The following is a 15,682-nucleotide window of genomic DNA, read 5'->3' on the forward strand; positions in this document are numbered from 1 at the left end:
ATATTATTAGTAACTAGCATTTATCTAGCACTTTAATCTTTACAAAGCACTTTACAAATACTATTTAATTTAATTGTAATCTTCTCAACAACCATCTAAGGTAAGTGCTATTATTTTTCCCTATTTTACAAATGAAGAAACTGAGGCTGAGAAAGGTTAAAGGACTTGCCAAGCGACACACAGCTAGTGAATGAGGTAGGATCTAAACTCAGTTCTTCCTAATTCCAAGTCCAGCGTTTTATCCACTATGTCATTTAGTTGCACAAGACTAGGTAAGGGGGTAATAAAATAAAGGAAAGGAAATGGAGTGTGGCTGTCAAGATGTTAACTGTTGCTAAGCAGACTTTTCACAATTGTATTTAAGAGAGTTAAAGAAGTGAGGGAAATTGAAGTCACCCATAAGCTGTTTGCCAAAGTAGTTCTGATTGTGAACTACTAGCAACAAAGTCGTGTGACTAAAGCTCCCTAGTATAGTAAGTATAGAGAGCAGAGAGAAACTTGTGATGACCTAGAACAAGTATTTCTTCTTCTGCCAATGCCATTAGATTGCTATCTATCATCAAAGGGCAGACTGGTCTTTTTTCTAGAGGAGAAGATAAAGGGATTCCAGGAAAGCCTCTCAAACCTTCAGGTTATGAGGAGAATAGTTTTTAGTATATGTAATAGACCAAAGAGCAATATTTATTTTAAAGTGGACACAAACTTAAAGTTTCTTTAAAAAAAAACCCAAAACAAAAACTGGTAGAAATGTTTCAGTGTAGAAACTGAAAAGAATAATTACTTGAAAAGGCAGAGGAGAATCCTGATACATGGCACACTGGAGGATGGGGAAAAGGTCAAAAATAGAAAGAATGAGAACCATTTTGTAGAATTAACCACTGAATACTTGGAGCTAAGAGAGAAAGTTGAGGCTCTTCTTTATGAAGAGATGGTTGCTCTGATTAAAAAGCAGCTCCAAGGAATAAGACTGTAGATCCACAGGTGCTCTCATGTGAGAGATCATCTAGTAAGGGGGTCATGTGGCAGGTGATGAGATTTTAGAGGCAGCTGGTAGTGTAGAAGGTAGAGTGATTGGCCTGGATTCAGAAAGACCTGAGTTCAACTTCTGCCTTAGATACTTATCAGCTGTGTGACCTTGGGCAAGTCAACCTCTTTCTACCTCAGTTTTCTCAACTGTAAAATAGCAATGATGATAACAGCTACCTGGTAGGTTTATTGTGATGATGAAATGAGATGGTTTTGTGAAGTACTTAGCATAATGCCAGGCATGTAATAAGCATTTAAGAAATGCTTGTTCTCTTCCCCTTTATGGTAAGGAGCAGTTATTTTTCAATTTCGCAACAAAAGAGATGTTGCTCTTGGATATTATTCAAGATGCACCAGAGAACCTCCTAAGAGTTATTGAAACAGATCACTATTATACATTTTCAGTGACCCAGATGGACACAAATGCTACTTCCAGAATGAAACTAGAAAGCAATGAAAGAGATTAAGAAATTTTGGAAAGAAACCTGAGGGACACAGGTAATGTTATACCTGATGCCACTTAAAGGCAACATTTAATGAAGTAAAAATCAGATTTGGGAAATGAAACATGGTAAATAAGATGATGTCTAAGAATGGAAATTGAATTTCTGGAACACAATTTACAATATAGGAAGCTTCTGGCCAAGGATGGAGTAAATCTAAAAGGAGGTTTGTATTAATGCATTACCCTGGAGTCATACAAATGTAGTCAAAACAACTTTAAGCTGAAAAAAGAAAAAAAAGAAGGAGAAACCTGTATAAATATGCATAGATACCATGAAGAGTAGGTAAAATGTAGGAAGAGAAATATCAGAAGAGATGCCTAGGAATTTATAGGAGACATAATCCAAGAAAAGAGCCAGTAATAAAACCCATGTCTTTAGAAGTCTATGTAAAATTGCACAAATTATGGCTAAAAGGATGAGAACTTAAATGCAGAAAGGCAAATTTGATCTCACAGTTATGACTAAGATACAACAGAATAATACACATAACTAGAATGCGGCTCTGGAAGAATACACTTTACTGAAAAGAAACATTGGTAGGGGGATGAGATAAGGGATAAACACTGACTATTAAGAAGAAATAGTTACATGACAAAATTTAGTAATGGGGGAAATTACTTTGTGAAAGATGAACACAGGAAGAGATAGGAATGAGAGTATCAGTGAAATGTACCATAGATCACCTAGACATAAAGATGAAAGATTAGTTCAGAGACCATATCACATTTCTAGCAGAGGCATGATACAGCAGTGAGGAGGAAGTCTGGTTTGTTGCTGTTCAGTTGTGTCTGATTCTTTGTGACCCCATTTGAGATTTTCTTGGCAAAGATATTGGAGTGGTTTTAGCCATTTCCTTCTCCAGCTCATTTTACAGATGAGGAAACTGAGGCAAATGGTGAAGTGACTTGCCTAGGGTCACACAGTTAGTAAGTGTCTGAGGCCAAATGTGAACTTGGGTCTTCCTGACTCCAGGCCTGGCACTCTATCCACTATGCCACCTGGTTGCCCCAAAGTTCAGTTATCTAGTCCTTATTTGAGCTCTATCTCTTTGTCCATAAGAAGCAGAGAAACTAATAATTTATGGGTTCGTCTCATTGTTAATTTTATCCTTCAAAGGGTGGAGGATATGAGGTGGAATCTCAGAAGTGCTTTGGTTTGCATTCCTCTGATTTTTAGTGACAATGGCAAAGATAACAAAAAAGGAAAATGATAAAGGTTGAAGAGGCTGTAGGAAAACTGACACATCCATGCAGAGTCGCTGGATTTGTGAATAGATACAATGTATATACAAAAAATTCCTAAGCAGTGTATGCCCTTTGACTCAGCTATACCACTGCTAGGCCTATAACTAAAAGAAATCAAATAAAGAGGAAAGGCTATTTATGAACCGAAACATTTACAGCATCTCTTCTTGTGGTGACCAAAAGCTAGACTAAGGCGATATCTATAAACTGAGGATTGTCTGAATAAGTTGTGGTATATCAATGTATGGAATATGTGCTACAAGAAATGACAAAGCAGAAGATTTTATAAGGCATGGAAAAGCTTAAATGAACTTATGGAGAGTAAAGTAAGCAGAACCAGAAAAATAATTTATACTATCATTATGATAAAAATAACAATTTTGAGGACTTTTATAAACTGATGAAAATGAAATGTGCAAAACCAAAAAAAATAATTTAAACTGCTAAAAACAAACAAAAATAAACCTTGAATGATGTACAAATTATGACCAATACAATGATTTAAAAAAAAGTAACAGATTGAGGATACAGAAGGAAAAAATATATTTTTACATGTAGCCACCGAGGGAATTTGTTTTGCTTTATTATGAATATTTGTTATGTGGTTTATTAATTTTTTTGTTTCCTCAGAGTGGGGACAGGGGAGGGAAAATATAGAAAACAGATTTCAGTTGTTTTTTTTTTTTAAAGAGACGTGGGAAGGTTCTATAGATGTGAAATGTTGAATGCACTTTCAGATGAAGTCTTTGTTTTATTAGATTTACTTTAACAGTTTTACTTTGTTATAAGTGATCTCTCATGAAATATGAGTAATTTGTAAATGTATATATTTTAAAAATAAAATATACCAATAAAACTCATTCTCCCCAAGAGAGAAAGCCCCATGCTGAAGTAGAAATGATGGGAAACTTGGAAGGAAATGTCTAATTTATAGAAGAAGAAAACCAGATACTCTTAACACTTGTTTTCTGGAGACATGATCTCAAAAGATCTATAAAAGGTAGGAATCCCATAAACTAAAATTCTAAAAGGGAAATCGAAACAGGAGGGATACAGAAACTCTTAAGAATTAAACTATGACACAGTGAAGAAATTCTGATTAGGAAGAAAACTGATCATTACCTAAAAATACTAATGCACAGAGAGCTCACAAATCAACTTAGATTTTTTTTTAGATAAGTGGTATAATAGAGCACTTGACCTAAATTCAAGAAGACCTGAATTCAAATCCTGTTGTAGATTGTTCCTAGCTATGTGACCTTGGGCATGTCACCTAACCTGTCTACTTCAGTTTCCTCATCTGTATGGGGACAACAATAACACTGCCCTCCTAGGGTTGTGAGAATAAGATGAGATAATATTTGACAAAGGCTTTGCAAAATTTAAAGCACCACATAAATTATACCTATTGGTAACAATAATAGTTATTATTATTTTAGAGGTCAGGGGAAGTATGATAAAGGTGTGTTAAAGTGTTTTAAAAATATAAAAATTTAAGGAAACAATGAAATTTGGATGAAATAATGTAGAACAAAATAATCACAATCAAAAAAACCATATAAACAATGATCATAACAATATAAATGAAAAAATCAAACAATGAATAAATAACTAAAGCAGTGAAGGTCTTAGAAAATAAATAATGAAACCATGTTCCCACTTTTTAGGAAAGAAGTGGGATAGACCCCTGGGAATACAGTATGCAATGTCAAATGCTGTTGTTGCTTTGGATGTATTTGCTTACTTGTTTCTCATTTTCATATTTTCACAAGGAATGTTTCAAAGTGAGGTGGTGGTGGTGAGGTCCTCGAGAAATGAATGTGGTCTAAAAAGAATCTATTTTTTCAATAGATTAGCACCAGAAAAGATAAAGCTGAGGCTGCCAAGAAAAGCTAAGGAAAACAACCACAAAAGACTTTGATTTTTTGTTTTAGTTATAGTGGAGAGAGAAAAAGTAAGATCAAAGAAAAGAAGGCCTACTTCTTGAGGCAGATGGAATGATGAAAGTGTATGCAAGAGAGGACACAAAACTACTTAATTCTTATTTTGTTTCATTGAAGGTAAGTAAAAAGATAGGAACAGAATACCTAGTTCAAGTGAAGAGTTTCAGTCATGAGTTCCAATGACCTATATCCTCAGATACTAAAAGACCTGGAAGATGTTATTATTAAGCCACTGTCAGTTCAATAAGCATTTACCAAGTGTGTACTACATGCCAAGTAATGTGGATATAAATACAAGCAAAAATTGAGTCCTTTCTCTCAAGGATCTTACATTCTAATGGGAGAAGATAATTCAGAAAAGGGAGCTGAAAATGCTGGTGGTAAAGGGAGGGAGATGTAGCCACATGAGAGCATGGTGATGAAGTCCACAGAATAAAGGATGGCTGGTCTAAGCCCTTGCACAAAATGGAGGTTCTGGGAGAAACTCACCAATAAGAGAAGGGGGCTATCGAGGAAAAGGAAGAGAACATAGCTGAAGCATGGTCATGAAGTAAAGAGACTGATGCCAATAATCTTTGGAAGATTATGGAAAATGAGAGAGGGACTATCTGAGTGAAGAAAAGCAAATACTCTCTTTTCTTAAAAAAGATGGAATATGCAAACTACGGACTAGTGCACTTAACTTTGATTCCTGACAAAAGTAAATACATAGGTAGTGAATATTTACTAAGGAAGTGACAGCTACAGAGAATCAACAGAAATTCATGAAGAATGGATTATGTTGGACCACTTTTATTTCCAATTCTGATAAGGTCCCTAATCTGTTCCCCATGCGTGTGTACTGTACTTGCCCAGTAAACGCTTCTGGGTTTTGCCAATTGATCAGCTGGCTTTAATGGCCACTGAGCTTCCTCCTTTGTGATATCTGTCAAATGCAGTTTTTTATCCTCCAAGCACAGTAGTTTGGAGGAACATCTTTTACAAATTAGTTGCTTATTCTATGGGAGTGTCTGTGTGTGTATGCATAAATATCCACATATTTAGAGTAGACAGAGTGCTACATCTGGAGTCAAGAAGACTTGATTTCAAATTTAGGCTCAGATATTTACTAACTGTGTGACCATGGACCTCTGCTTCCTCATCTGTAAAATGAGGATATTGATAGGACCTACCTTCCAGGGTTGTTGTAAGAATTCAATGAGATAATATTTATAAAGCCCTTTGCAAACCTAAAAGCACTGTATGAATATTAGCTACATACACATGCACACACGTTTGTATATGTGTATACATACAATGTACATACACACAACCTTTTCTGTCTCAAAAGCAGAATGCAGTTATCTCTCTAGTTAGCTTGTTAGGTAAACCGAATGATTTTGCCACTTGTTATGAAACTAAAACAAAAAACAGTCAGATTCTTTCATACATTTATGGTGAATATATTGAGTATTCCTATGATATAATGACTACTTTTTGATCTACTACTACCGGGAATATCAAGATATAGTATTCTATTCCCACATAATCCCCTACTAACCCTGACTTTATAATGATGACAACACATAGATTTAGGGATGCAAGTGGCATCGATACTGTAAAAGTTAGTATCTGGATCATGGAAAGGCCATTACAGCAGAGTAGGTCTGTAATCAGCATGATAAGATTTATGGGATAAGCCACAATCAGCTCTATTTCTCTCCATTAGCTTGGAGAAAGAAACTATTGGCCTTCCTGGAAAGATAAACCAATCTCAGCACTTTTCCCATTTCAAATAATTATTGTTCTCTTAGCCTAGAGTCTCTATGAGGAAATTCTAACAGCCTGAACTTCTGGAGTATAAGCTATTGAAACAACTGAAAAGTTAGCCAATACTCTCATCACTGAATTTATAATTATACAGTCTCAAGTTGGAAGGGAGATTAGTAGCTAAAAATCCAATTTATACCTAAGCAAGAAAGAATCTCCTTTCTAACATACCTTAAACCTAAACCATTAATCAATCCTCCATTTAAAGATCTCCAGGGATCAGCAATCTATTATTTCCCAAGGTATCCCATCTTACTTCTAGATAGACCATTTATCAAAGGAGATAAAAGTTAATACCTACCATAGCTACTTCTAAAGGATGTTGTAAGTTTAAAATATGGTACCATATATGTATGTGTGTGTGTATACACACACACACACACACACACACACACACATATGCACAGTATATGGTATACAGGTGTACATATATGAAATGCTTTGAAAACTACTGAATAAATGCAAAGTGTCACTTAAAGCCTTGTTCATTGCATTTATTCAGTCTGCTGCACTTAATAAGTGTACACTGGACTGCAGATACTTGTTGTGTGACCCTGGGCAAGTCACTTAATTTCTGTCAGACTCAGTTTCCTTATTTGTGTAACAGAAACAATGAAAGCATCTACCTGTCAGGGTTGTAAGTATCGAATGAGATATAATATATAGTACTCTGTAAATCTAAAGATGGCATATAAATGCTAGTTATTATTATAAGACCAAGAGCCAAGCACTTGGACTGGTCAAAACATCTCTAATACAGTAGGAGCTATACAAGTAAATACAATTATATTTTAATAAGAGGTTATATAATACATAATGGATGCATAAATACCACCAAAAGTATCAACAACAGAAATAAAGAAATGCAACAATATCTCCATATGGATAAGCATGAGATATATAGAGAGAAATACAGAAGGGACGCAAGATAAAGGCCTCAGCTCCTAGAACATGTCATCAGACTTATTAAGAGCATTTTAAAATATACAACTACAGTTTTCTTAATTAAGACATTGTTATCCTGAACATTTTCATAAGTAATAAATTAACCGTTTAGTAGACACTTAAAAACAGATTAGATATTTATAAAGGATGACTACACATATATGTGTATATATGCACACATACATATACACATGTATGTATATTGCATAACGACAAAGCTGGAGAAAATAAGAGTTGAAACCTGTTCAATTTTGTAGTTAAGAGGTCAATTTTTAATTAAACTCAAAAAGTATATATTAATCACCTATATTTAGAATACCTAGTTTCCTTAAAAGCTCAGCTAAAGCACTACATACATGAGGCCTTTCCTGATTCCCCATTTCCTAGTACCTTCTCTTGAATTATCTTGAATATATTTATTTTGTATGTACTTATATATATGTACATTTTTTTTCTCCTGGGCTTAAATTTAACCTCCTTGAAAGTAGGAATGTTTTCTTTGTGTTTCTGAATCTAGTATCTGGATTACAGTAGATATTTTAAAAATACTTTTTGATTGGTTGATTGATATCAAGTACACAGAATGCAAAAACCAAGGAATTAGCTTCATTAAATTCTGAAGAGAACTCTGTACAGGGGAAAAATAATAAAAAGATGTATCTTTCATAGTAATTGCCCCCCCCAAGATAAATAGAAAAGTTACTTTCCTATTAAGTTTTAAAATGAAAAGTTATCATACAAGTAAAACATCTGAAGTTTTATTGAGTGGACAAATATGACACATTTTTGAAGATTTATTCCATTTAGAATTAAGCTGTAAGTAAATTGTAGTTTCAAAAGGTAAGTTTGAAATAAATTTGTTAGGTTGAGATGTCAAAGTAATAAGGATTAATCCTAAGAAAAGCTACTGTATTCTTTGCTAAGCTTCCAATGAAAATATATTAAAGTCCAGTTTCCTCATTCTAGCAGAGAGTACTTTCCTTCACATAAATTTGATTCCCAATATAACTCCTTATATCAGGCATTTCACAGGTTGGATCATGTCAATAATCATATTAAAACACATTTTCCAAATACCAATATTATAGGGGAATTCCACTGGATTTGTATAAAATTATTTACTTTCCTCAAGTGGATTTTTACTTAATAGAAATATAAGGTTATTTGTTTTGTTTTGTTTGGGGCTATTTCTAAGAGAATGAAAACCAATAGTTAAAGTATGTAAGTTTTTCTAATACACATCTTCCACCTTTTCAAAGCAGTACCTGAACAATGAGGCTGTGATCCACTCCAATGTCCATTTAATTGGCAGGTACGTGCTGACTGGCCAAGAAGGGTCCGTTTTCCTGTGCACGAATAATGAACAGTAGAACCAAATGTATACTTCTCTCCAGACAGGATTGCATTGGGAGGAACGCCAGGGTGTCCACAGTCAATCACTACAATACATAATTATTGAAGATAAAGAAATATTTTAATTACCAATCAAACGACCTAAAACAAAACATTTTAAAATTATGTTGGAAGCATGATTGTTTTTTACTTATATAAAACACAATTGTCTATCTGATGTCAAGGTATCACCTTTCTTTAATAAAGGGTATCACAGTAGGTATTTTTTTTTAGCATCTGTCCTCTCCTAGAAGTGTTGTTTGTAGGGGAAAGAAGAGCCATAACTAGGTATCTTAAGATATGGAAAGATAGTACAGGTTTGCTTCCCCAGGTGTGCCATACACCTGTGTGATGTATTTGTGGATAGTCCTGAAATCATACAATTGTGGGGGACATCAACAAAAACTGTAAGCCTTTCCCCAACCCTATGTTCAGATATATACGTGTGTGTGTGTGTGTGTGTGTGGTAATCGAGGTTAAGTGACTTTGCCCAGGGTCACACAGCTAGTGTCAAATGTCTGAGGCCAGATTTGAACTCAGGTCCTCCCAACTCCAGGGTCATTGCGCTATCCACTGTGCCACATAACTGCCCCCACATACATACATACATATATATATATATATATATATATATATATATATATATATATATATATATATATATATATATATATATATATATATATATATATATATATATTTATATATATATATATATATTTATATATATATATATATTTATATATATATATATATTTATATATATATAATAAATTTGGAACGTGAAGCCAAGTAACAACATACATATATATATATATATATATATATATATATATATATATATATATATATATATATATATATAAAATAAATTTGGAATGTGGAGCCAGGGCGCAAGGTGGTGGTGAGGTTGGGTGGGTGGAATATGCTTCCTTTTTCAGTTCCAAAGTGAAAAAGCCTAATATAGGGAAGATAATTGCATATCAATCTCAATTCCCTCAATCAGCTTTAAAGACTAGCTCTAAGGTAATCACTGGAAGAAAAGGGTATTAAAATTGTCAAGTTTTCCACTTATTCTTAACATATCACTGTTGTGATCTTTATTCTGAATACTTTGAATGAATCACACACTTAAGGCCAACCTAGTACTGGCCCACTGGTCAGACATTTCCAATCTTACTCTCTCAACCCCCCCCCAACCCTCCTCCACTTCCACACATATTGCTATTTAAAGAGAATAAACACTGTCAGTTGCTGTTAGTTTATTTAAGCTGAAAGTTACAATCAGATCACTAATGTTTGTATTTCAATGACCTGGAATAAGAATGCAGGCTAAATGTTTCTGGGAAATCAAGTTGGTTTGCAAAAGACCCTGACACCGACTAAGCTATAGCATTATGTTGTTTGAGTTAAGGTTTTCTGTTTTCTCACTGTGATTCTGGGCTGTAAGAGACAACACAGTAAATCCTTGTGTATATAATTATGTCTTTGAAAATTTATCCTTTTGTATAACTAACCCCAATGTATTCTCTGAACAGAGGATCAGAACTTGAGGAGAGGTGTTAGTAGGAAGTGAAAGTTATATAGAATTGAAGGATTTGATCCTGTGAAATGAAATGAAAATTGGGTAGAAATCTAGTAAAGATCAACTCATCCATAGATCCTCTTTTCTGATTTTCTCTTGTGATACACTCAACCAGGTGGCTAGCTCATCCAGTTTAATGAGTTCTGAAAAGCCTGGCTCCTTCCTAGATGATTCTCCCTCTGTCTGCACCCCAGCATTGTCTTAGAATGTGGAGATTATGTGATGCCTCACATACTATAACATGAGTGGGATACAAAGGGAATGGAAGCAAGAAAAGTAAAAGGAGGGAGGCCAGTAAGGTCAGTATCTGACAATGTATTTACATTTTAAACTTAAAACCTAGTCATATTGTACCATGCAGCAACTGATACTTTAGCCAAGAGTAGGCTAAGGGACCTATTAATTGATAGACAGATGAGTATAGTTAGAACCACATGCTATTTCATGACATATGTTCTCCCCAAAATTTGATTGAAAGTAAGGACTTCTCTTAATGGAGCCTGTTATTTTTAATTTAGAATGATATGTACTAAGTTATGGCTGCAGGACAAAAAATGGTAGCACAGTGATCATAAAGAATAAATGCTAACTCAGGAAAACAAAGCAAAAGTTAATGAGCCTCTTTATGTTTTGGACTCATGACCACGAAACAATATAGAATGCGAACTATCTCAGTAAAATATATATGAACCACATATTAAAAAAAATAGACTGATGAAATACCTTTCTTGGAATAGGACATTTTGAAAGAAACTCAAGGGAAGGAGAGAATAAGCATTGACAAAGCAACTACTCTGTGCCAGACAATGTACAAATCACTTTACAAATATCTCATTTTATCCCCATAACAACCCTGCGAAGTAAGTGCTATTATGATATACACTGGACAGTTGAAGAAACTGAGACAGAGGTTAAGACTTGCTCAGAGTGACAAAGCTAGTAATAATTTGAGGCTAGATTTGAACTTGGGTCTTCCAGACTTTAGGACAGCTGCTTTATCCATTTCACTTACTGATTTAAAAAATATATATATTCTACTTCACCACCTAGCTATCATCTTATCTGGTTCTAAAACAAACTACTTGATGATTCAAACCAAAATTAATTCAAAGTATTAAAAAAAAATCTGCCAAAACAATTGTTTAGACTGTAGACAGACAACTGGTTGACAGACGTGGACATACCATATTGGATCATGTAGACACAGCTTGAAATTTGTTTCAACTTCTCAATTTTATCAAAAGGCTTATATATTTTGAATCTTTAAATAAATTTATATAATGAAATAATTTCTAAAGAAAACCCAACCAAATAATACTCATAATCTATTCAAATGTTTTAGTATTCTTGATTAATTTCAGATTACAACTTTCCCAGGACTCTAGTAGCTGAACCAAATGGTACTGCTAGGTATTCTCCATCTTACTTTGCCATTTCCCACCTCTTTGAATTTGCATATGCTGTGTCCTCATGTTATCTACTGCCATTTTTATCTTTCTTCATGGTTCAGTATAGGTGCTAGCTCCAAATGTAATTCAATGTTCAAGTTAAGTCACGTATTTTCCTGGCTAATAATGTTTGCCACTTTCTCAAATTTTCCTAGACCATATTGTCTGAATCTTTCTGTAGCCTCATCACAATGTATCTTGTACACATTTATCAACATATGCATTATAGTCCCCTAGTAAATTATAAACAAGATAAGGGCAAAGACTATGCCATTTTTAAAAACCTTTTTATTGGTAGAATCTCAACACAGTACCTACCTCCTCCTCCTCCTCCTATAAGGATTTTTTAAAAATGAATTGAATGTTTGCTATTATAATAAATTGCTGAATATCCTTCAATGTCTTCTTAATTAGAAATTTAAATGTTTAGTAATAAGCTTAACTTTAATAATACTAATAAAACAAGTAAATCTATTCATTTGTCTGAATGTTTAGATCTGTGATTTCATTGTATAGGAAACATTTATCAGGCAGACTCTCTTTACTGATACAGAACAGTAATTCTTTAGTAATTTATAGTTTCAAGTTGCACATTGAGGGTTGTAATATTGGTCAACCAGCTCATAAGTATTAGACACAAAAATAGAACACAGGTTTTTCCAACCCCAAGTCCTGGCTGCTCTTCACATTGTGTGTGTGTGTGTGTGTGTGTGTGTGTGAGATAGGTATAAATGTAGGTGTGTCGATCTAAATAAGTCAGTTTCAAAGTTTCAATCTTTTAACCTCCTAAGTAATCTGAGGTCCCGAGAAATGTTAAAATAAAAGCCAAAGCTACTTAAAATCAATGCTAGAAGACTGTAGAGGGAAACAAGAAGAAAACCAGTGTTTCAAACTCAAAGAAAAGAGGAAGGAATGATTTGTTTTAAATTTGAAAACTATTGACAAAAAAATCAAACATAAATGAAAACTTCTACAGAAGTTGGAAACTCTCAGGCTCGTAAGACCTTCCTTTGTGAAATTAATCTAGAAGAGAAATGTACTTCAAATGCATTGCTTCCATGACATTTTTAAGGAAAAGAACGCATTATCTACTTACTGATACACTCTGGGAGGGGTTTATCCCAGTGGCCATTTGGCTGACATATTAAAACTGAGGATCCAAATAAAAAATACCCAGGATTGCAGTCGTAGAATACCACAGTTCCATAAGTGAAATTCCCATGTTCTATTTTACTTTCTCTTTTAGAATTAGCTGGAATTCCCGGATCAGAACAGTTGACAACTAAGAAGAAAATACATGTTTTTAGAACAATATCTAAAATGTAATAAATATTCATGATGTCAAGTAATTTCTAGGAAGCAGCTCAAGAAGATATATATATATATATATATATATATATATATATATATATATATATACACATATATGCACGCATATGTGTATGTATATACACACACATAGAAACATATCACTGTGTGTATGCATGTTGTAAAGCACTGAGTAATGATCTAGTAGCAACTTTTGCTACATTTTCTAAGAAATTTAGCAATAAAACACAATTTTGCCTGAAGTCACAAGGTTAGAGGTAGGAGAGATTAACTAGTCTAACTTCATTATTTACAAATAAGGTCCAGAGAGACCAAGTAATTCGCCTAAGGGATTCTGGGTCCAAACCCTCTTTCTACTACATCACATTGCTTCTCATGGGCCTGGAGAGTGATAAAATATCATTGTGATGAGAGGTGGATAAGGGGGAAGGGTCTTTCTAAATTTCTTACTCAACTGCAATGTTGCAGATTTGATCCTTGACAGAAAAGAATATTTGAACTTCTCTCAGTGCTAAATAAATGTTTTGAGTGAATCATAGACACCTGCTTAAAGAGTGAGACATTTCTTTAATTATAATGGACTCCTCCATAAACTATGTGAATACCAATATTGGTGTGTACGTATGTGCCAGCATGCACATGTGTGCAGAAAACTAAAATCCCATCTTTTATAGGAAGTCTTCTCCAATCCCTTCTAAAAGTGTGTTTTCACTCTTTTAATCATTTTCCATTCATCCTGTACATAGCTTACTTTGTACATATTTGTTTGCATGTTGTCTTCCCTATTAGATTGTAAGCTCCTTGAGTGCAGGGACTGTCTTTTACCTCTTTTTGTATTCCCAGTGCTTCACACAGTGACTGGAAGATCTTAGGTGCTTAATAAATGATTACTGAATGAATGAATGAATACCAATACAGATATGCAATTCCTATAGTCTTAGAGAACTGACTGGAACACTAAGAAATTAGTCCTCCTCAGAGTCACACTGTCAGTCTGTGATAGAGACTGTATTTGAAATGAAGTCTTCATTACCTGGGGACTCTCTACTCTCTACTCATTGCCTCTCTATCCATCAATAAATTATAAAGTAATGACCATCATATTTACAAACAGATTTTGAAATAAATATTGACTTGATGATTCTGTGGCTAAATGAGGGAAACTTCAAATAGCATTGTATGGTTTTCTGTGAGTATCTGTAGGTTTTTTAAAGATGAAATAAATAACAGATAGGTAACCAAATAATTTTTAAAATCAATTTCTTATGTGTGTGTTATGTGTGTAAATTAGATGCATTGTACATTTAGGTTTTTCCACATCTTCCCAAAATAGTTTCTTGAAATTTTCATACTTTTCATGTACAAATATAGTCTAAGTACAAGGTAATAAAGTTAAATAGATATTGAAGGGGCACTGACTGTTTGTCTCTTTCCCCCCCTTAAATTAAGCGACAATAAGAATAAAAAGCAAATCACTGCTGAAGAGGAAAAAAAATCACTCTTTGAGATTTATTTTTAATAGCTAGTATAGTTACTAAAATGAACACTGAATGAAGCAATTAATATAATGAGCATTTTCTATTAAAGTATTAGTTTACCAAAGTTACCTCAATTATAATGATTACGTACATATCAAACATATCAAACAAGATATTATTAATCATGCCGTCTTCTTTAAAATATGTTTAGAATTGGAAACACTTTTTTTTTTCAAATGGGGACTAACACATGCTTCAATCAAAAGGCTTACCTTTACATACTGGTGGTGGATGGCTCCATTGTCTGTTGGCCTGGCATTGGGCTTTTGTTGGGCCTTGCATGATATACCCAATATTGCATGAGAATGTTACAACATCATTGAAGTTGAATCCATTTCCACTTGTTCTTCCATAAATTGGACTACCAGGGTGACCACAGCTAACAGCTGAGAGCATTTAAAAGAACAAAACAACAACAAAAAAGCCCCAAAGATAGTAATGTTGGTTATTGGTTTGCAATACTATTTAATACCCCAAAGACAATTTAATGAAAATGTTTATTTCTTGTCTTTTTTTTAGCCTGGGCCTATGATTTCATTGAAGTTGGACTGCCAGGTGAGGAAACGTGCTCTGTCAATAAAGATCCACAAATTCTCTGTAACTTAGAGTCTTAGATAGTTGCCTGAGGCACTACAAGGTAAAGCTGTTCTCAAATAAAGTCTGAGTATACCATTCTGGCATTTTGATTAAGACTTTCCACAAAATAGAACGAGCCTGTCTTTCTACTCTAATCCCCTACTATTTCTATGTAATGTAGTACAGTGGAAAACATGCCAGACCTAGAATTAGGAAGGCCTAGATTCAAATCCTATCTTAAACCCTAGTTGTCTGATCTTGGGAGTCACTTAATTACGTCCATAAAAATATGATAAATGTACTAAATATTTCAAAGCAATTATTTGACAGATGAAGAAACC

General features: G+C 34.0%; 1 protein-coding gene across 1 annotated transcript in view; it reads right to left on the reverse strand.

Moving 5' to 3' along the window:
- The window catches only part of LOC110193575 (CUB and sushi domain-containing protein 3), a 90,650-nt gene extending 78,713 nt beyond the window's left edge, over positions 1-11,937 (reverse strand). Inside the window, exons 1-2 of the mRNA XM_078151796.1 lie at positions 11,877-11,937; positions 8,739-8,912 (exon numbers count right to left, since the gene is read on the reverse strand). Coding sequence (XP_078007922.1) covers positions 8,739-8,912; positions 11,877-11,937 — 235 coding nt within the window. The remainder of the gene's footprint in view (positions 1-8,738; positions 8,913-11,876) is intronic.
- Between the last annotated feature and the right edge of the window lie 3,745 nt (positions 11,938-15,682).

The sequence above is a fragment of the Phascolarctos cinereus genome, unplaced genomic scaffold, assembly GCF_003287225.1.
Source record: "Phascolarctos cinereus isolate Bilbo 61053 unplaced genomic scaffold, phaCin_HiC Scaffold_4;HRSCAF=312, whole genome shotgun sequence".
Taxonomy (NCBI): Eukaryota; Metazoa; Chordata; class Mammalia; order Diprotodontia; family Phascolarctidae; genus Phascolarctos; species Phascolarctos cinereus.